Here is a 23,124-nt window from a genome sequence, read left to right as displayed (position 1 = left end):
TGCCCTACAAGATCAAACTTAACTCCCACTTCCCCCTCTGAAGTCTTTCTTGCCCTTTTGGTTTCTTCGCTCAACACTGAAGACACTGAACAAGGCAGGCAATCAGCTCTGCCTTGAGGATATCCTAATTTCTGCAATAGGACTTGCTCAAGGATAAAAGCCATGCCATCAGTTCTTTAGTGTTGTCCTCAGAATGCCTGTACTTAGGACCATGCTCTTGGCTTCGATGAAAGACAGAAAGAGGCAGTTGTAGTAATCAAGTTGAAAAATAATGAGCGCTTATAATATGTCACTGGCCGTAACGATGAGGGGCCATTTAAAAGAGAATCAGTATGATCAGGGGACCAAAAGAAAACATTAAGGAAAAAGGAGGGAAGCACAGCAACAGCTCCTCCTCAGTTTCCTCCTGGCAGCGTTCTTACATGGCTTCTAGAATTACACCCAACTCAAATTTTTTCCATATGGATGTAATGGGCAGGAGGAAGAGGAAAACACAGATGTAAGAAGGGAGGGAAGGAAAGACAAGAGAGGGCAGGGGAGGAAGTGGGTTAAGGGAGAGAGGAGAGAGGAAAGGCAAGAGGGAAAGAGAAAAATATCACAAATAAAACTAAACAAAAATGATGCACTAAGACAACTGTATTTCTTCCCCCTTCCCTCATCTCCCCCCTTTAAACTTTTTCATATATAAAAGCAAACAATTCTGCCTCTGATTCAGAATAAGTAGAGCTGTATTAGGCTTAGGTTCCCATCACTGACCCCTGCTGTCTCAGCATGCCTGGTGTCAACAGCATACAGGTTCACTAAAAAAACTTTTGTGAACACAAACCTAGTATCATTTGAGTGTTGTTGGGGTCCGTCTCCGTTTGCAAGGCACCTATTAGTATATTCACAAGTCTCAACTTCAGGGACAAAAAAGTGATCGGTTTATCATATGAAGAGCTGTCATCATTACTAAACTTTCCTTCCAGGACCACCTATGGAAGAAACAAATAATATTCAACATCGACCGTTGTGGTGCACTATGCCCATGTGGCAACCGCTGCAGTGGACAAAGAGGTCGGTCTAACAAGAAAGGCTTTCAATCTGACTAATATTAGCCACTGTGCTGGCTAATGTGGCACTAACTCACACAGCATGTGTTAGTGCCATCTGAAATAGTAGACCAAGGCATGCTGGTTGACTGACAGAAGAAATACCACAACAAATCAACTTTGCCAGTTCAACTGAAATAATCTAAGTTGGTTCTTTTTTTTTTTTTTTTTTAAGATTTTATTGATTTATTTATTTTAGGTAATCTCTACATCCAATGTGGGGCTCTAACTCGCAACCCCAAGATCAAGAGTTGCATGCTCCACCGACTGAGCTAGCCAGGAGTCCCTGAGAAAAATCTTAAAAAGCTCATGTTCCATTTTTAAAATACAATTTGACTTGAAGAAACACACAAAACAGAATGCAGAACATAAAAAACTTTAATGAAACATTACCTCAGATTTGACTGTGCCAAAATGATGAGGGAGGGGCAACAAAGAAAGTAGGATATTAATGGAAGATCTTCTCAATTCTGTTGGATTTACATAGCTTTTGAATTTTGAGAGTTCTCTGCCAAAAAAAAAAAGAAAAAAAAAGAAAAAAAAAAAAGCTTTTGGTATTTCCAAACCAAAGTATGTTTTTAGCTATTGCCAAATATACATTATGTCAATTTTTCACAATAGAAGTACTGGGTTTGGTTTCATAAAGAATGCAGTAACTACTTTCCACTGAGTTTATTTTCTGCAGTGTGTGTATGTGAATTTCTATGTTAAGGTGTTACAGAATTAAACTAGAATCTGACTGACTGATTTTAAATGTATGACCTACTCTATAAAAGTAGGACCTCTGGGCTGGGGTTGTTCTTAGCCCTCCAGATCAGGCCAAAAAGAATTCAACATGCCCATGGACAAATCAGAACTGATTGAATTCAGGGATGAGGTGGATGGATCTGGATGTTCTATGCCCATGTAATGTGACCTGAGTTCCTCTGGGCTATGAAGACAATAGCACAGGATAAATTAGGCAACTGGGGAGGAAGCACCAAAACAGACCAGGCCAAACCCAACAAGTGACATACTAGTGCAGAATGATAGCTTACCTGTCAGGCAAAATGGTTTCAAGAGCTGAAATAAAGTAAGGAACCACAACATCAATCCCTTTCAAGTCACAGCAGAACAAAGGAGGGGAGTTTAGAATAACGCTGGCCAAGACAGGATGGCACACATAATCATTTATCTGCAAACCTTGAATTAAAAGCATGTAAAATCTAGGAAAGCAAGAAAAAAATTTTAAACAAACTGCCGATCAATTATTTCCATAATCATTAATATTTTCTACATAGTCATCTGAAAGTCTATTTCCACTCTTCATTACTTCTATCCTTAAAAGGTATTACTGGAGTTAGAACAACTCAAAAGCAAATATACTAAGAACCAAAATATCTTTCCTAATGAAAAGAAAAAAAAGATTCATGTCTCTTACACCTTCTTGAAGTTTTAAGCCTTGCAACTCAAAGTTATAGGTGCCTGCAAATGAAGCAACCAAAACAAAACAAATGGCTACAGCAATTATTAATAAACCAGAGGAATTAGTGAGCTGAATTCCATGCCAGTAAAGTTTTGCAACGTCTTCCAATTCCTAAAGAAAAAAAAAGGGTGCATTGTGTCTTTTTTCCCTTCCCCCTCTTCTCCAGGGGGACGATGAAAGAAAGAAACCTCATGCAGCCCTGCATTCACCATGACATGGAGGAGAGTCTGAAATAAAACTCCTTTTAGGAATATACCTGCATCTACCTTCGTTTAGCCCCCTCCCCTAACCCCCAATCAACTAGGTATTCAATCTTCTATAATTCAGAGCGACTATACTGGTAAACTCTTCTACTACCGTGAGGTACTTCTTTTCTCTGCAAAACTCTTTGGAAACAGCTTCCTCACCTCCTGGTCACTACTCAACACATTTCAGTCTAGCTTCTCTTCCTAGAATTCAGTTAAAACCATATTCGCAAATAACCGACAGTGTCCCAAGTGCTAAATCCAAAAGACATGTCCAAGTCTCAACTTACTCTGCCTTTTTAAAGTATTCATTCACCACTTTAATATACTCCCTTCTTCTTTTCCCTCTCTGACTGCTGTAGCTGTTTCCTCTAACAGACCTCTTACTCCGCTTGCCTCCTATACTGGTGTCCATCAGGCTGCTAAGCTCCATCCACTCTCTTAAGCTCTCTCTCTCTTAAAATAGAAGAGAGACACAGAATATTTTAAGCCACAGAATATAATCAAATCAGTCTTTAGTCCATGCCTCTCAACTGAGCCCAGATCTGTCAGCCAAAAGTGTGTGGATACCTAAAGGCAGGTCATGTCCAATTATCGATTACTGACAACATGTACTGATTACTCCAGTATTTGCAGAGTGTCTGGCACATAGTAGGAACTTAATTATTTGTTAATATCCCACAGGCATCTCACACTCAACAGGTTCATAACTAAGTTCATCATCTGCCCTCTCACAAATCTGCCCTTTTGGTTGGTCATACTACCATCCATCCAGTCTTATGGGCCAGACAGAAAGCTCACGATAACAACCTTCCACCTTATCACTATTGGTACTGTTCAGGGTATCTCCCCAACCCATAGTCTCCCTCCTGAGACTATGCCCCCACCACAAAGGATGAGCTCCAGCACTCCATGTGACCCACCCTCACAGCCATAGCTGACTAGGCCAGAGGTAGACGCCCGATCAATCAGATCTTTTTTCGCAGGAATCTGAAATTAGGCTTCAGAGATGCTAACTGGCCCTCCTGATCACCTAGACCAAAGCAATGGAATTTGGGAACTCAGAAGCACACTGAAACGTAAGAGTATAATCTGCAGAGAAGAGAAGAATGAAGAAGTTCTGGGAGACCAAGAAGACAGAGAAACAGGAAGAAAGTTGTTTTGTTCCTTGAACACTTTCTAGTTGTGCGGCCCCGCTGCATGTCCTGACCTCAGAATGTATTAAATGGCACAATTTCTCATAACATGTTTCTATTTTGCTTAAATCACACTTTTGATCAGCAGAGGAGTTTCCTGTTACTTAAAGCCAAAGCCTGGTGGCTCTGTCGGTTAAGCGTCCGCCTTCAGCTCAGGTTATGATCTCACGGTTCATGAGTTCAAGCCCCGCATCAGGCTCTGCACTGACAGCTCAGAGCCTGGAGCTTACTTCGGATTCTGTGTCTCCCTCTCTTTGTCTCTCCCCCACTCCTGCTGTGTCTCTCTCCCTCTCAAAAATAAACAAACATTTTAAAAAATTAAAACAAAAACAAAAGCCAAGAGCCTATTATTAAGATTTCCCTGATTAGTTCCCTGTTTCAGGCCTATAGGATTCTGCACTTGGTTCCCTCTGATTCAGCGTAATCCTCTCTCCCAAGAACCTATAGCAGGTACAAAGCCATCTAAATGGTATCGTTGATCACTTTAGCAGCTAGGCTAAAGGTCAGTGGAGGAAAGCAAAATGTAGTCAAGAAAAATAGGAGGCCACTACAAGTTAATTTAGGAAAAAGGTGGCAAGGTCTGAAGCGTCATGGTTAGGACAGAGTAGAGAGATTCCAAAGAGGGTTAAGTAGCAGAAAGGCAGGAGTTGGTTCACCATCTAAAGACACAGTGGAAGAAGAGTCTAAAAGGACTCTTAGTTTCTGCCCTGAGCAGCTAAATGGCTGGCAGGGCCATTCACACAGATGGCTGAAGTCACAGATTTGAGTGAGAGGACCCTACCCAACCTGCTAACATCCTCTAAATACTACCCATCCTTTTTAAGTCCAGCACAATCATCCCATCCTCTCTGACTCTTTCCTGAATCCCTGGGTAAGTACATACTGCTTCTTCTTCTGAATGCCCACACACTTTACCTCTGCCTCTCTCCTACCAACTTCTATTACTAATGGATCACTGTCACTTGTGTCCATGGCTTTCTTTGCTCACTTGAGAAAATAAGCTCCTCAGAGGCCAGATTCACAGCTAACATTTCTGGACTGTGTATATGGCTAACACTGTGCTGAAAGTTTATTCAACTAGCGTGATCCTTCCAAATCTCTCCATAATTAATAAAAGTCAAATATGATGAAATAAATAATACTTCTAAAATAAAAAGCATCTTAAGGATATTTACCAAATTTGATGAGGCAGGCAAAATGGAAGAACTTCAAGCAAAAGTTTCAATTACTTACAGACATTTGCAAGTTTTTCAGACCAATGTTTACTCATCAATTCAGCCTACCAAGCCATGCTACAATAGTTTCACTATCAAAACGATATAAATGGAAAAAGAAACAAAAAGAAAATTCTAAGACCTGGATAAATAAGCTGGCAGAATCTCTTCTCCAGTCTTCTTGCTACAAAAAATCCTACACAGTGTCCCACAAGCCTCAGCTCTTCCTGCTTCATAGTTATCAGGAAATTCACTTGCATCAAACATAGGATTGGAAACCATGGTGTCTGTGGACATTTGTGACCCTTTCCGTCGAAACTCCATGCTAGCTTGTGTTGTAATGGCTGAGGAGAGAAAAGGAGGGTGTTATTACATTTGTCAATACGCAAATAGGCTCATGGGACCCTGGACACAAAGATCAAGTGTTGGTGTCATTAAATAGTTATTGAAATAGAATTCAATAATGCTTGTTTGGCAACTATGTCTTAATTTTTTTTTTAAGGGGCTCTGGGAAATCTTCTTTGAAAATAGTAACAATTTACAGTGATATTAACAGTTTCACAGATTCTACTAGAAGCATTTTTCAACTGAACTTTTGATCAGCAGAGTACATCTGTATATATCTGTACTCAGAGTCTCAGGTATATAATAAAGAATTTGGCTTTTCTATTATTAATTCTTTTTCCTCTCCCTGTAGAATGATGCTTAAACATTAAGAAAAACAGCTACTGCAATTTACATATTACCCCAGACAGACATTATAATTAAATGGGTAAGCCCATGCCAGTTCGAATATTTTAGGGAGAGGGCAAAGTAAGGATGAGAAATGGGTAGGGAGGAAGAGAGAGCATTCCCACCACCCACCCAACTCCAAAACACACACCAAAGAATCGCCCAACCAAGCAAAATGAGAATGAATTTTAACAACCACAGACAGCAGCTAACTTGAGGTTGATAAATCAGAAAATTGGATTGGCAAGAAAGATTATCATGGTCATTCGTTGTCACTGAAACAGAAGCCCTTTGAAAGTTGCTTTTACTTTTAACAAAAGATTTCATAGTGTATTGAAAATCACTCTGAAATCTTTTATCACTCTACGTGAAATGTTTAAATTATTTTGTAATAATAGTTTTAATAGAGTGCAGAGTCAAGCATAAATCTTTATGCAACTTCCCATGAGCCATTTTTAGTCCTGAATAAGCTATCCAGCAATAATACAATTGAAAAACACTACATGCAGAATGCATACAAATCAAACACTAAATCTGTATAAAAATAGGCTTAAAGCTTAAAAAAAAAAAAAAAAAAAAAAGCCAAAACACAGTTAGTGCAAAGTCCTGGAATTCATGACATGACCAGACTAGTGTACAGAAATAATGGGACTGATTCAGGCAGATTAATTTGCTTTTGCCAACAATCTTCCCCATTCAAAACACAGAAAAGTATTTTTCTTCCCAAGTGCAAAAACTACAAGAGACAATGACAATCAAATTTTTTAATGGAATTATGAAAAAAATAAAAACATGACTGCAATTAAGGAGAAGCTTCTGGTTCCTACTTACAAGATTTATAAGAAAGAAGAATTTGGATAAAAGATGCTGCAAGATAATAGAAATAAATGGAAACAAATCAAAGGACAGCAGTAATTATAAAATACTTTAAAGATGGTGAAATTTTACAATAAGTTAAGAAGCTTTTTAGCTTTTTAAAAGTTAGATTAAAAGCTTTATGATACCACAAGCTAGTTCAAAAACAGGAAATTGTGCATTCAGATCCAAAATTATGAGTTTTGTATCATGCAAAACAATGAACGAAGAAAATTACACAACTACAAAGAATTGAGGTTTTGAACTGCCAATAACGTGCATTAAAATTTTAGTTCATTAACCCTTCCCAGCTCAATGTTACTTTTACAAACTACAGTGTAATGTCACATCAATCTAAAGCTAACCAGTTCATAGAAGCAAACACTTTAATTAGAGGTGAACTGCATGGCAGAATTCCTTGATGGCAGCCAGTACTTAGAAACAGACTAACAGTGTTTGTATTCCCAAACCCTCCATCCCCACAACTTCAAGAGCAGCACCCATTAGCACTCCAATCCAGGGAAATACCCGGACACCTCCTATCTCCTGGGTAATGTAACAGCCTTTCTCATCTCTGAACACAATAGGGGGAAGAGGAGCTTCTATCTTTTCCACACCAAGGAAAATGTTAAGAGTTCAAAGTAAGAATTTGTTGCCCACATATGATCTGAATTCTGGTTTCTATCTTTTGGCACAAGAGGGTGAGCAAAGCTGTTACAAACTCCCTAGAGAGTGAGAAGATTTGCATATTCCCTTTAAGCAAGCCCACCAAGGAGGCAGGAGGTGGAGCCATTCTGGATTCAGGGACTTTAGAGTCAACAGCTTGATACCCAAAAGTTACAGCATAAGAATTGCACCTTAATAAAAATAAAAACTAAAAATATGACTGATTCGTTCTAGCAAATACAATACAAATTAATAAACATGATTCGGAAAACTCAAAATATATGGCACATGAACATAAGAAAATATAAGCCAAAAATGGTTTTCTAAGTTTTCATTGAGTCATTAGTAAGTACATTTACTTATCCACAAGTAAGCATTACTTTCAAGCTTGTAAACAAAATATGGAAATGGCAGAATATAAAGGGTTTGAATTCGAAGAAAATGAACAAGGGAATCTGTAAACTCAAACATGCGATCTCAAATCATATTCCTGAAAATATCTTCATATTCACTTTTTAAATCATTTAAGAAATTTGTAAGAACATCTAAAATAATTATACGTGTATAATGCTCACTTAGACCTTAGTTCTGAGATGATTCATAACAGCTAAGAATGCATTTCTGAGAGAAAGCAGAGACCTTTATGATCAGTATATTAGTTTTAATCCTTGGAACCAACATTCTCCCTAGACATGCATAAATTAGGCATCCTTTTCTCTCAAGCTACTTCCAACCCCAGTCAGAAAAGTGCTTTCTTACCAAACAACCAATACACTCATTAATGCATATAACACGGTGCCTGGGCACATAGTAACTGTAACAGCTCAGTAAACGCTAGCCATTATTATCGTTCTCTGTAAGGCCTATCAGAAATATCCAGCACATTCTGCACTTCCCTACGTTCCCATCCTGCACACTATGCCACGACTTCCAAGTACAACGGTAGGATGACAAAAATAAATCAGATTTTATCTAAATAGTTTAATTTGTCATAAAATCTAAATGAAGATATCAGGGTTGAGTTATTAATTCTCCACCAGTCTTATTTAGTTCCAGAGCAAATGGTATTTTTGAAAGTGGGCCCTGAAATAAAGTTCTCTCAACTAAAACCTGAGAAGTAAGTCTTTCATGAAGCAGAAATTTTCTGATACTGATATGTACTAATAAGTGAATGGCTGTCAGAATCTAAGAAAACACTTCTTGTGAATAAATCTCTGGTCAAAATCTTCAATTCTTTCTCTCCATATTATTACCCTGGCTGACATGAAGGGAACTTCCAGGCCACCTACTGAAAGGAATTTGATTCAACAAAAAGTGGCTAACCTGAAGTGTGTCTAACAAAACCAGACAAATGCCAAACCTCATAGAACATACATAAAAAGGACAGGTAGGAAAACTTCCTAAATTCTGTTACTGCAGCTGGAAGGGGTTAAACACAAAGACACTGCTTGGTCAGAGACAGAAAGCTTTTTAAGATACATATTAATCTTGCAGGTAGGAAAGATTAAAAAGAAAAAAAAAAGAAAAGAAAAAAGTGATAACATATTTCTTGAGCAATATTTACCAGTCATGCTGCTGTCTCTGTTTATCCCATTATGAAGTTTACAGTGAACAAACGCTGCATCAAATAACCATGATCCAAAGAGATTCAAGATGCTGTTAACCTTTGGTCTCCGAGGGGCAGGCAGTGGCCGGGGTTCAGAACTTGTCTGATTGGGACTTGACAGAGGAGAAGTGGAGGATGTCTGGTGCTGAACTTTCGAGGCATGAGCAGTACTAACCTGTTACAGGAGTGTAAGAATATATCCACACTCAAGAAAAATGTGAGAAAACACCAGGACTTTTTTAAACGGATAGCAGCTTAACAAGTTAACTTTACACAGCATAGTAACAGAGATGAAAACTCTTACTGTGCTTGTCTTCATGGTGGCCTTATTCACAGTAACAGCCCGGTGCCTCCGGTTATGTGGTGGGGTGGTATTGACAGCAGTGCTTTGAGGCATACTTAATCTATTCACGGGTGTTGGAGGAGCACTATCCGATCGGGGTCTAGAAATGCCTTTTAAACAAAGACCAACGGAGTTATTTTTCACAGTTCCAAACACGTGGTCAGAAAAATCTTCCTCAAGCAACCAGCGAAGGCTCAGGACAAGACTACAGCAGACACCATTAGTTGCCTCCCAATATCCATTCACTCTTTCTTCCTGATTACAGAATACAAGTTTCAGCTGGACACGGCTACCCAAAATACACGACGACATTTTCAAGCCTCCCTTAGAATAAGATGGGGCTATGTTCTGACCACAGAGAAGTGGGTGATTGTTGGGTGCGTCTTCCAAGAAATCTCCTTAAAAGGACCAATCAAATGTAGACTCTCCTCCCTTCCTAATTCCTGAACAGGATGGTTGGAACTCATTCAACCATCATGGACCACGAGAGAGTACACAAAGAATGGGGAGCCAAAAGACCAAAGCCTTGGGTCCTTGGTAACGATGGAACAGCTACAGTGGCCCTATACTACCTAGCCCTGGCCTTAACATATGCGAAAATAAACTATCTTGTTTAAATCACTGGTATTTTGGGTTGCTATGTGGCAGACAAACTTAATTTGAACTATTACCTATGAAACATATTAACAAATGCACATAACAGATGTTTTAGAAAATAAGAGATATTAAATATTACTGCCTTTCGACAGGTTAAAAAAATTGAGTTTTCATACTCTTAAAATGTGAAACAGTTTAAAATAATGGCTCACAAAAGGCATAACTTGCTTACGACACACAGAAGAATGATACCTAATGAATTTTAATCTGTATTTTCTTAGATTACCAGTGAGAATGAACTTTTCTGCAAATCATTTATTCATATTCTTTGTCCATTTATCTTCTAAGTCTTATTCTTTTTCTTAGCATTGTCTGATCTGTTTATATAAAGATAACAAAAGCTTTCTAGCTATTACATTTATTGCAAATAATTTTTCCTACTTTGTTATTTGTCATCAAATCTGGTGTGTTGTTTTTTTCCTTTTTGGCTTTCCATCATAGTTTCTAAATCTAGATTCTAAAGTTATCTACATGTAGCTCTCCAAACATTTAGCAACATACACAAAATTCACCTAAGAATGCATCCACCAGACAGCTGATTCCACGCATGGCACGAAAAAATATTTGAGGCAGATGTTTAAGGCAGGGATACTGATTCAATTCTTGTGGCATTCCGCTCACATTTAAGAACTGTTCCTGAAATTTGGGAGTAGAGCTTATAATGGCCGGGTTACTCAAATCCACGGGATTACTATCAAAAAAGAGAAAAGGAATTAATTACACAGAAAAACTTTCCAATTTTAAAGGAAATAGAAAATGATCCCAGAAAAAGACATTTTTAAGAAAACTGAAAGACGAAAAATGCAAACTAAGAACTGGGAAAAAAGAGAATGGTTCACAACCCTAATTTATAAAAAGGTCACATAGAGTAATTTAGAATCACCAATACACAAACAGAAAAATGAGGCCAGTCGAACCAGAATGAGAGGAAATGAGAATTAAGGCAGTATGCAACAGAACAGAAGTTACACACAACACAAGGATGTGGCCAGTAGAGAAAAACACAGGAAGCAATGAAACTGAACCGAATAGAATTATCAGAAAGAAGGACAGAGCAGGAAGCAGCAATTTATCCTTCTGTGTAGTTTTAGTGTATTTGCCTCAGTGACATTTCAAACAAGGACACTAGAGAGGTCCTCCTAGCCAAGCTGACCAGACACAGCACTGGTCACACACAGAAGCAAGGCAGTCTCCAGTCCCCACAGAATGCAACGAAGTCCTGGGAGAGCTATGATCTAGGCTGCAGCAGTAGTCAAGAGAACAAATGTCATATGTACCACAGGGGACAAGCTTCCGGAGAGTGCAGACCGAGCACGGCCGAGGGCAGCCTGCCTCTGCTGAGACAGGGACAGCAGGAGCCACGTGATGCAGATACGCCTGCTGTCCCATGTGGCTCCACCTGAGGCCTGTACTTAGGAGCCACACACTGAGCGCCAACATGAGAGCTACAGCACGGCTTCTGCCCTGAGACACTGGATGAAGAGCAAACGCGAGACTAAATAATAGTACCTTAACATATGTAAGAAGCGAAACCACGTCTGTGCTACACACTCGTTATCCATTTCAGGAGGGATCAGACTGGCATCTTCATCAGGAACTTTAAATGGAGGAAATGAAGGACCATACGTAAAGCGTAGCAATCTAGAATAGAAAAAAATTGCACACCACCAAGTTCGTTTCTTAACAGAGTGAAAAACATATTCAAGAATTAAAATATGATAAAAGAGAGGCGCCTGGGTGGCTCAGTTGATTAAGAGTCCGACATACGCTCAGGTCATGATCTCACAAGTGTGTGAATTCGATCCCTGCGTCGGGCTCTGTGCTGACAGCTCAGAGACTGGAGGCTGCTTTGGATTCTGTGTTTCCCTCTCTCTCTCTGCCCCTCCCTGACTCATGTTCTGTTTCCCTCTCTCTCAAAAATAAACAAACATTAAAAAAAAGAGGTAAGAGAAATACAGGAGAAAACAGATGAAATGTGTATCATACGTAACAAAAGTAAGATCGATGAAAACCCTTACTGACAAGAGAGAAATTAAAAGGGGATTTCCAATTTTGTACAAGATTAAAAACTTTTTCAAATATCTGAATAATTTGTTTTTAAAATTATTACTTATAATTTATATATTTAATTTATAGTTTAGGTTATGCACCTGTAATTTATAAAACCACATATACATGTTACACATTAACATTATGTATCATTAAAATCTAATTTTATATATGTAGCTTTATAATATACAGTATGCAATATATAAAATTGTACAATAATAGCCAACTTATGGAAAGAGCATAAATGTCCATCAACTGATGAATGGATACAGAAGTTGTGGTTTATATATACAATGGAATACTACTTGGCAATGAGAAAGAATGAAATATGGCCTTTTGTAACAACGTGGATGGAATTGGAGAGTGTTATGCTAAATGAAATAAGTCATACAGAGAAACACAGATACCATATGTTTTCACTCTTATGTGGATCCTGAGAAACTTAACAGAAGACCATGGTGGATGGGAAGGGGGTGGGGGGGAAGAGAGGGAGGGAACCAAACCATAAGAGACTCTTAAAAACTGAGAACAAACTGAGGGTTGATGGGGGGTGGGAGGGGAAAGTGGGTGATGGGCATTGAGGAGGGCACCTGTTGGGATGAGCACCGGGTGTTGTAAGGAAACCAATTTGACAATAAATTTCATATTAAAAAAAAAATCTAATTTTATATATGTAGCTTTATAATATACAGTATGCAATATATAAAATTGTATATGAGGGGTGCCTGGGTGGCTCAGTTGGTTAAGTGTCCGACTTCGGCTCAGGTCATGATCTCACAGTCTGTGAGTTCGAGCCCCGTGTCGGGCTCTGTGCTGACAGCTCAGAGCCTGGAGCCCATTTCAGATTCTGTGTCTCCCTCTTTCTCTGCCCCTCCCCTGTTCATACTCTGTCTGTCTCTGTCTCAAAAATAAATAAACGGTAAAAAAAAAAAAAAAAAAATTAAAAAAAAATTGTATATGATACGCTAATTTTTTATGTTAATTTTATAATACATAAAATTACAAATCATATATTATCAATTTATAAAATCATGAATTATTTTTAAATGTTTATTTATAACTAATTGCAAATAATTATATAGTCATATAATATTCAACTTATGTTATATAATTTGTTACAGAATTATAAGAGAAATAAATTGTTATTTAAATTCTTTTTAAAAGGTTCATCCCACTGCAAACTCCTTCAACACAACTAAGCTATAATTTTTTTAATGTTCATTCATTTTTGAGAGAGAGCAAGTGCACAGACATGCGCAAGAGTGTGAGAGCAGGGGAGGGGCGGGGGGGTTGGACAGAGGATCTGAAGTGGGCTCTGCAATGACAGCAGAGAGCCTAATGTGGGGGCTCAAACTCAACAACTCTGAGATCATGACCAGAGCTGAAGTCAGGCGCTAACCAACTGAGCCACCCAGGCGCCCCACAACTAAGCTGTAATTTATCCATAATAACAACTGCTACATAACTTACATGAAGTTCAGAATTTATAGTGTACCTTAAAAGTAATTCAACAATTCAGTTACTTAATTTATTAGTACTATTCCAAATGTATTTAAACGGTTCAAAGCCCTTTGACTCAATTGTCTTCTATCTAGAAATTATACCTTATATCTAGAAGTTATGTCTAGAAATAACCAGAATACACACACACAATGTATATTCACATCAACAATATTTTTCATGTTTTTTATTTTTATTTTTGAGACAGAGAGAGAGAGAGAGAGAGAGAGAGAGCAAGCACACACAAGCGGGGGAGGGGGAGAGAGAGGGAGACACAAAATCCGAAGCAGGCTCCAGGCTCTGAGCTGTCAGCACAGAGCCCGATGCCGGGCTCAAACTCATGACTACGAGATCATGACCTGAGGTGAAGTCAGACATTTAACCCACTGAGCCACCCAGGCACCCCAACAATATGTTTAAAGTAAAATACTGGGAACAACATAAATATCTAAACAACAATGAAATGGTTAAATAAATTATAATTCCATTTACATAATGAAAAACTACAAAGCCATTAAAAATATGACCTTGAATATACTTAAGTGAAATAAGTCAGTCAGAGAAAGACAGATACCATATGTTTTCATTCATATGTGGATCTTGAGAATATTAACAGAAGACCATGGGGGAAGGGAATGGGGAAAAAAAGTTACAAAGAGGAAGGGAGGCAAACCATAAGAGACTCTTAAATACAGAGAATAAACTGAGGGTTGAACGAGGGTGGGGAGGGAAAGTGGGTGATGGGCCTTAAAGAGGGCACTTACTGGGATGAGCACTGGGTGTTGTATGAAAACCAATTTGACAATAAATTATATTAAGAAAAAAACCAATGAAAACAGTAACAAAACACAAAGATAATATAAATTTTTTCTACTATTGCAAAAGTAAAATATCTTGAGATTAAAGAATGAAAAAGGCACATGTAATTAATGTGGTTAAGAATCACATTAAAAAAAAAAAAGCAAATAATGGGGCACCTGGGTGGCTCAGTTGGTTAAGCATCCAACTCTTAATTTCAGCTCAGGTCATGATCTCACACTGGAGACCAAGCCCCACATCAGGCTCTGTGCTAATGAAGCTTGCTTAAGATTCTCATCTCCCACTCTCTCTCTCTCTCTCCTGCTTGCGTGTGCATACCCATTCTCTCTCTCAAAAAAAAACAAAAAAACAAAAAAAAACATTTAAAAAAAGCAGGTAACAATACTACATAATCTTTTTTTTATAAAGAGAAATGGAAAAAATACATTAAAATGTTAACATTGGTTGCCTGTAAGTGATGGGTACTTTTCTCTGTCTTCCAAGTTTTCTATTTTGAGAATGTATTGCTTTTAGTGTTTTTATGTTTGTTTGTTTGTTTGTTTTGAGAGGGAGAGAAAGAGCACAAGCAGAAGAGAGGCAGAGAGAGGGGGGAGGGAGAGAGAATACCAAGCAGGCCCTGTGTTATCAGCGAGGAGCCTGACGCAGGGCTCAATCCCACGAACTGTGACATCATGACCTGAACCGAAATCAAGAGTCCAGTGTTTAACCGACTGAGCCACCCAAGTGCCCCCCGCCCAATGTATTACTTTTATAATCAAGATGAGAAGTATTATTTAAAAATAGATTTATAATTTTGACATTCACTAGGATATACTAGAATCAAAAGAATATTCCAAAACCTCCATCTTTTAATTTAAATAATGATAAATGTATAAACACTTTATTAACTCAGAAAAAGACCAATCTACCTTCTGATACATAATGCTACCTATAAATTATTTGTTTCTGGGGCAACTGGGTGGCTCGGTCAGTTAAGCATCTGACTTCAGCTCAAATCATGATCTCACAGTTCTTGAGTTTGAGTCCCACATCAGGCTCTGTGCTGACTGCTCAGAGCCCGGAGCCTGCTTTGGATTCTGTGTCTCCCTCTTTCTCTGCTCCTCGCCCACTCACACCCTGTCTGTCTCTTTCTCTTTCTCTCTCTCTCTCAAGAATAAACATTTTAAAAAATTAAAAATAAATAATTAATTAATTAATTAAATTTGTTCCTGCCTCCACACCTGCCTCCCCTGACACCAAACCTAAATCAAATCAAGTCTCTAGATCTAACTACCAGTTGACAGGAAATACAGAGGACAGAGGAACATATTAACACAACTAAGACATAATCAAAAAAATTCAGAATGTGAAACATTCTAAAAACCCAAGTTTTTCAATAACAAAAACTGCAAAGAAATAAAAATGAGAGAGTAGGAACCTATAGTTTAAGATAGGCTTAAAAAACATGTCAACTAAATGTAATAAGTGAGCTCTTAGTTGGGATTCAACGGAATCAACCACAGAAAGAAAAAAATTAAGGCATTCAAGGGAAATTTAAACATCGAATGGCTAACTGATATTAAACAACTGTTAACGTTTTTTTAGGGGTGATAATAGTACTGTGATTGTGTTTAAAAAAGAATCCTCATCTTTTAGAGTTACATATTAAAACATGCAGAGTTGAATTGAAAAATCAAGCCTGAAAAAAAATAAAGCCTTATTACTCACAGAACAGTGATAATATTGTATATAAATGGTAAGAAAAGTAAAATTATTATAACAAACTACTTTGGTTATAGTACAGCACATTATAGTATGGTCTCATTTCTGTAAAACTATGTATAAACATATATAATAGGATTTCTAGTGAACTTAAAACTTTTATACCTTTCTATAGTTTGGTTTAAGTAATAATCATGAATATTTTAGTAGTAAGATTAAGAGTGGGAGTTTGGCAAGGGAGGTAAGGTGCAGAATTTATCTGCTTCTCTATATTTGCTTAATCTGAAAGGTTGTAATTTAATAGGCACTAGTCAAAGTGCTATATCTATTTTTATTTTCTTTTTAAAAAAAAATTTTTTTTTAACATTTATTTTTGAGACAGAGAGAGACAGAACATGAACGGGGGAGGATCAGAGAGAGGGAGACACAGAATCCGAAACAGGCTCCAGGCTCTGAGCTGTCAGCACAGAGCCCAACGCAGGGCTCGAACTCACGGACCACGAGATCATGACCTGAGCCGAAGTCGGCCGCTTAACCGACTGAGCCACCCAGGCGCCCCTCTATTTTTATTTTCAAATGTTTTTAACGTTTATTCCTTTTTGAGAGACAGAGCATGAGCAGGGGAGGGGCAGAGAGAGAAGGAGACACAGAATCTGAAGCAGGCTCTAGGCTCTGAGCTGTCAGCACAGAGCCCAACGCGGGCGAACCGTGAGATCATGACCTGAGCCGAAGTCAGGCACTTAACCCACTGAGCCACCCAGGCACCCCTGCTATATCTATTTTTAAAAAGCGGCTCGATTCTGTATCTAAAATACAATAACAGAGACAGGATACAGGCTTTTTACAACATATTCCATGAATCCCAGTAAGAAAGAACTAGGGGAAAGCTGTCTCAGGCCAGGCGGACGAAGGAAGGCAAGTCAATGATGACAACCTACCTTGATGTGAGTGCACAGGTGACCTTGCTCCACTGCTCCACCACTGCTGGGTGGTGCCTCCAGTTTGCCACCATCTCCTTGGCTGTTTTCCAATAAGGAGGTGTTGGGAAGCACCGAGTACAAGCTAGTAACCAAACCTCAAAGAGAACACCAATCAACTTCTCTGCTAGATTCTCAGCAATGCCACCTTACCAACAAAAAGAAAACAACTTTGGCACACTCATTTTTAAAGAAAAATCTTTAATTCAATGATTTGAGATAAGTGGTCAAAAAATTAAAATAACTACAATGTTAAGTTCTGACTTTCAAATAGCCATTTAATTAGTAAGAATGAGAAACTATTCTTAGGAACTCCTATGAAGAAAATCATAACAACATCAACCAATTATCATTTATTAAGTTTTCAAGTCACAGGGCACCTGGGTGGCTCAGTCGGTTAAGAGTCCGACTTCAGCTCAGATCACGATCTCACGGTTCGTGGGTTCGAGCCCCGTGTCGGGCTCTGTGCTGACAGCTCGGAGCCAGGAGCCTGCTTCAGATTCTGTGTCTCCCTCTCTCTCTGCCCCTCCCTCATTAACTCTCTCTCTCTCTCTCTCTCTCTCTCTAAAATAAATAAATCATTAAAAAAGTTTTCGAGTCACCCTGCTCACTTCTTATCAAAGATCTTAGTCTTCCAGCAAGTGGACAGGACACAGAGGAGAAGGGAAAGGACAAATGTCTATGATGTGTGACTACTGGGTCCGTTTCTGTGCCGACTGGTTCATGTATACGACCTCACATTCATCCTGCAGGATAGGTATTTCTATCTTTTACCAATGGTTAGTTATGCCCATTTTGAAGAGGAGAAAACTTAGATGAGAAAATTTAAGTATCCTGTCCAAGTTTACACAGTCAGTAAGTGAAGGAATCAGAGCAAATAAACACCCAGGTCTTTCTACCTCCAAACTCTGCTATAAAACTTTCAGGTGTTTGAAAGCCACTCTTCAAGGGAGAGAGGGACAAAGAAGGGAGCAAAAGGACCGATGCTGGGCAGGACAGAGCCTCAACCACAAAACCAGACCTGTCCCTCTGTCCTGAGCCCTGGAACTAGGGAGAAAAACAGGGGTCTGTACTCTGTATAACTCCACAAGGCAAACTTGGGATTAGCAGGAAAAGTTACAAGAATGTGTATTTCAAATGAACAAAAATTAAATTCCAACAATAAGCCCCAGAGGGGGAGGAACTGCCCGCTTTGAGTTGCTGAGACCCCTGGCACCAGGACTCTGCAGCAAAGAGCCAATGAGTCAATGACTGGCCAGCTACTGTCAGTAACAAAGTATTCCTATTATGGGGTCAATAGTGGAATTCTGTGATTTCCTTTAGGTACTTTCCTGGACTGTATTTGGGTGAGATCACAAGCACACGTGCATGTCTGTTGGCAAAGAGACTACACAGATGAACAGGCAACAAGGGAACCCAGTACTAGGATATCAACTTCCAATCTGGGTACACTTGCTACAACATATACGGCAGGGCTTCTAAAATACAATCTTTAGGTGTAAAACGGGAGGCTTCTTGATGTCCAGGTAATGAATGGCAAACTGTCATACTTCCAGATAGAACACTGAAGATTTTGTAGATTTCACGTGCTGAACAAAGTATCTTCTGTAGCTGTCAAGTTTTTAGTGTCTACTTTGATAACTACTTTGTCATCAGGTACAGTGCTTACAGGTTCTACTTTAGTTAGTTGTTCCTTATATAGGCTCTATCCTAATATACTAAACAAGCTACTACTCCTATCATTATCAAATACGCAGTAATGCAGAGGCTCCCCCCACGCTAGCAAAATCATCACTGAAGGTAAAGTAACTTCATATTATGCCTGTGAGGGCTTCCATTCTAAGAACTGTTATTTAACCTTGGTTTGCCAAATGCCATGGCAAAATGTAAATCCCCGCTGAGTCTACCCATCGTTGAGTTTAAAGCGAACTGTATCTGGAGCTTGGAAATAAACTAGAAAAGAAAAAGAAACCGACCTTGAACAGTTGGCGGGGCTAGAAGAATGTCATTAATCTGCAGAAGAAACAACAGTAAGACTTCCCACGTTTCTCGTGCCATGATGGATGACTCACGGGCCAGTTTCTGAATGGCTCTCAGGACCTGTAAGCATAGTCGGATCTGACTGGAGCCCTGTTCCTGTCTGAAGAAGACAGACAGAGATCACTGACAAGCCTTGAGGAAAGAGAGCAACAACTTAAGGACAGGCAACTTATGCACACAGCAAGCGATGGTCCAACGGCACTCCTAAGAGCATCAGAAGACAGGGCCAGGTGCACCCTCCTCGGTTCAAAGCTATTTCACCATCACACAGTCTGTCACCCTGGGATCTCAACCAACCACTTCTCTGAGAGCTTGAATAGCTCCTGGGGAAGGAGGGGAACACTAGAATGTAAGCTTCCCCTCTGGATTTTCTAAGTCTAAAATGTGCCTGGCACGTAACAGGCACACCATTTTCTGATGAGTGAATGCGTTAATACCCACAGCCACTTCTGTTGCTCACACTGAAGCAGAACGGCCTTTGTATCCTTTTTAAATTTTTTTAAATACACATTCACAAGAATTCAGAATGTGCATTCATAGTGCTCACAGTCCCTTTGAAGCTAATGCCTGCTAGAGAAGAACCTACAGACCCAATGAAATACTCTCACAGGTCACCAAAACCGATGAGGTATGGAGGCAATTGCCTCAGAAATGAGCACCTGCTACTGCTGTTCCAATTGAAAAAAAAAAAAACAACTTAACCTAAGATGGTGGTTCCCAAGATACCCTAGAAAAGTTTTATAACTCTTTAGTCCACAAGTGCATTTTTTTCCCAAGAGAATAAAACAGATCAAAGTATTGGGGCTAGAGTTGAAGACAGAGGTCCAGGCCCCAGCCCCTGATCCCTGCTTTCCAAAGCAGACTACCTGAGAATTTCAAGAGTAGCAGGAAACTCACTGCATAAGTGAGTGGTGAGTTGGCCTCCAGACCTCCTACGTACAACCCAAGACAAGTAACTAATATTATTGAAATGAATCTTGAGGACAAGTTTCTATATTATGACTCATGTCACAAAGAACAGGTAAAACATGAGTAAATCAGAGTAGGCAATCTCAGAGCTTCCTCAAGAAATCCAGAAAATAAAGTGAGTGGCCTTAGCACTCCCACCTCAACCTTAAGATAGAAGATTCTCAGATTCTGGGCCATGGCACAGAAACCAGACACTTACCTTACAGTTGCAAACAAATGACATTCCTAAGTTTTTCCTAAAGAAGTCAGACCTAGAGCAAAATGAGACATTCACCTAGGAAAAGGCAAGAGCCCCCAAGAGCAGGGAGATGGCCATGTTCAGCTGGAGGTGAATCCAGTTCACGTGAAGCCATGAGACTCCAGTTTGTGTCTGTAACTCTAGCTACTTGAAGAACAGTAAGAAACTATATAATAGCTATATAAATTTCTTCTGGCCATACAAGAAAAAGTCCAGTATAAGAATCAAAACAGCACTGGGGCTGACACTCTTCCAACTTAGTGATAGTACTTTAAGCATCCCAAGTGGTAACCTAGGCCTACCGACCAATTCCAGTTATCTGCCCAGTGGTACAAAAGGAGACATCTGCTCTGTAGGTACTGTCCCCTCATTAAGATGGCCTAAACTCATAAGCAGTGTCCAGGTTTCTATGGCTAAGGGAAATAAGGTCATCTTTACTAAAAAATAAGTAGAAAAGTCTAAATACCAGAGATTTTCTGTTCCCCTCAATATTTTCCAAAACAACTTATGATCTTCAGAAAACCTGTTCTGAGAACAGGGGCTGGTGAACTATAGCCCATGGTCAAATCTTGTCTGCCATCTGTTTTTTTTATTAATAAAGTTTTACTGGAACACTGCCATGCTCATTCATTTATGTATTATCTATGGCTGTTTTCTCTACATCAGCAGAATTGACTAGGTACAACAGACACCATATAGCCCACAAAGCCTAAAATATTTACTATCTGGCTCTTTATCAAAAATTTGGCCAACCACTGCTTTAGAAGAATATTACATTTTTAAACTACAATATATTTGCGCAATGAAAACCCTAATCGATTTTAATTTTTTTTAATTTTTTTTTTTTAACGTTTTTATTTATTTTTTTGGGACAGAGAGAGACAGAGCATGAACGGGGGAGGGGCAGAGAGAGAGGGAGACACAGAATCAGAAACAGGCTCCAGGCTCTGAGCCATCAGCCCAGAGCCCGACGCGGGGCTCGAACTCACGGACCGCGAGATCGTGACCTGGCTGAAGTCGGACGCTTAACCGACTGCGCCACCCAGGCGCCCCCCTAATCGATTTTAAAAGATGGTTCACTGTTCACTCAATTATGCAAACAAAAAAGAGATCAAACTGATAGGCAAAAAGAGAAAGGTTATCCCCACTCTGACTTATCTCTAGCAAAGTGGTAAAAACATTTCGGGGATCACTTTTATAACAACAACTAAGTAAACTTGATGACAATTTTGTGATATGGATTAAAAAAACCTGATACTTCCAATAAAGAAAGATGAGATCTGGGCACCTGGGTGGTACAGTCAGTTAAGTGTCTGACTCTTGAGCTCAGCTCAGGTCATGACTTCACGGTTTGAGTTCGAGCTCTGCATCGGGCTCTATGCTGATGGTGTGGAACCTGCTTGGGATTCTGTCTCTCCCTCTCTCTGCCCCTCCTCAGCTTGTGCTTGCTCTCTCTCCCGCGCGCTCTCTCTCAGAATAAATAAATAAACTTAAGGGGAAAAAAAAGGAAGATGAGATCCTAACTCCCAATATTTAGCACTGAAAATATTCAGCTCCCTAAGACACTGTTGGCCAGGAAAACTCTAGTACTCAGTTCAGTATCCTCTCAGAAACATGCAAACACTCTTGAGAAAACAAGTTAATTACAAACAGTAAAATGAACAAGGTACTCAGGTTCTCAAAAGGCAAAAAAAGAAAAAGCCCAATTAATTCAAATGCCATTGGTATTTTTCACCAATACAAACGAATTGAGCACTAAGAGGTGGTAAGGGTACAAACAGGAAAGAAACAGTGACAATACTACCCGTGAGACTGTCCCATGGCCAAAGAAAAAGCCCAATGAACTAGTCTCCTACATGGAATGACAAGAAAGCACCAGAACTATTATACCATTTTAGAAGAACCTGCTTAGAAGGGTGCCTGGGTGGCTCAGCTTTTAAGCATCTGACTCTTGATTTTGGCTCAGGTCATGATCTCACAGTTCATGGGATCAAACCCCACATCAGACTCCTCATTGACAGCACAGAGCCTGCCTGGGATTCTCTCTCTCCCTCTCTCTCTCTCTGCCCCTCTCTCACTCACACACACACTCTCTCTCAAAATAAACTTAAAAAAAAAAAAAAGAAGAGCCTTAGACACAAATAATATGCTAATCACTGCCAACCACCTCCTGTTATTACTTCTATTTGAAATCAATAAATCAAGCAACAAGCATTTAATTCACACCTAAGGTAATATCAGTACCGCACCAGGTACTGCGAAAGCCCAAAATATATATACGACCTAGATCCTGCCTTCAAGTTCGTTAGACGGGGAAATGAGACACACACGTTTTAAGAGCAAAAAAAAACAGTGAAGAGATAAAAGAGTGACACAGGAAGTACCATAACCACACAGGTTCAGAAAAGGTATGATCACTGTGGGCCTGGATGGTAAAGTAAGGTTCCTCTTTACAAGGCAGAATTTTAAATGAACCAACAAGAGTAAGATGTGGACAGCTGAGAGAGAGAGAGAGAGAGAGAGAGAGGAAGAAAACAAAAGGGTAGGTGAAGATGGGGAAGATCATGATGGAGTCTTAAGTAAATGTTTAATTTATGAGTCTGACCAATGAGCAGGGCTCATGCAGAATTAGCAGCAGCTAATCTGGCTAGGGGCCAGATGACAGCCAGCATTTCACACAAGGCAAGGAGTTTATACTTGATCCTACACATCAGAGTTCTTAACAGAGACTTTTTTATTCAAATTCTGCAAAGTGATCTTC

At 39.3% G+C, this 23,124-nt stretch overlaps 1 protein-coding gene across 7 annotated transcripts in view; it reads right to left on the bottom strand.

Annotated features, from left to right (window-relative positions):
- The window catches only part of RALGAPB (Ral GTPase activating protein non-catalytic subunit beta), an 89,295-nt gene that overhangs the window by 46,566 nt on the left and 19,605 nt on the right, over nt 1–23,124 (bottom strand). For 4 of the 7 annotated variants that reach the window (XM_086702176.1, XM_086702179.1, XM_086702177.1 and 1 more), the window contains exons 4-14: nt 19,093–19,256; nt 17,078–17,264; nt 11,580–11,711; nt 10,583–10,761; nt 9,375–9,523; nt 9,029–9,245; nt 6,775–6,810; nt 5,354–5,555; nt 2,129–2,296; nt 1,485–1,599; nt 827–974 (exon numbers count right to left, since the gene is read on the bottom strand). In XM_086702176.1, coding sequence (XP_086558302.1) covers nt 827–974; nt 1,485–1,599; nt 2,129–2,296; nt 5,354–5,555; nt 6,775–6,810; nt 9,029–9,245; nt 9,375–9,523; nt 10,583–10,761; nt 11,580–11,711; nt 17,078–17,264; nt 19,093–19,256 — 1,697 coding nt within the window. The remainder of the gene's footprint in view (nt 1–826; nt 975–1,484; nt 1,600–2,128; nt 2,297–5,353; nt 5,556–6,774; nt 6,811–9,028; nt 9,246–9,374; nt 9,524–10,582; nt 10,762–11,579; nt 11,712–17,077; nt 17,265–19,092; nt 19,257–23,124) is intronic. The other 3 variants (XM_086702181.1, XM_086702182.1, XM_025931849.2) reach the window with 1 other exon arrangement.

Source organism: Puma concolor, chromosome A3 (assembly GCF_028749965.1).
Source record: "Puma concolor isolate L17-30 chromosome A3, mPumCon1.1.hap2, whole genome shotgun sequence".
Classification (NCBI taxonomy): Eukaryota; Metazoa; Chordata; class Mammalia; order Carnivora; family Felidae; genus Puma; species Puma concolor.
Note: the sequence above shows the minus strand (reverse complement) of the source record. Positions and strands in the feature narration are given on the sequence as shown.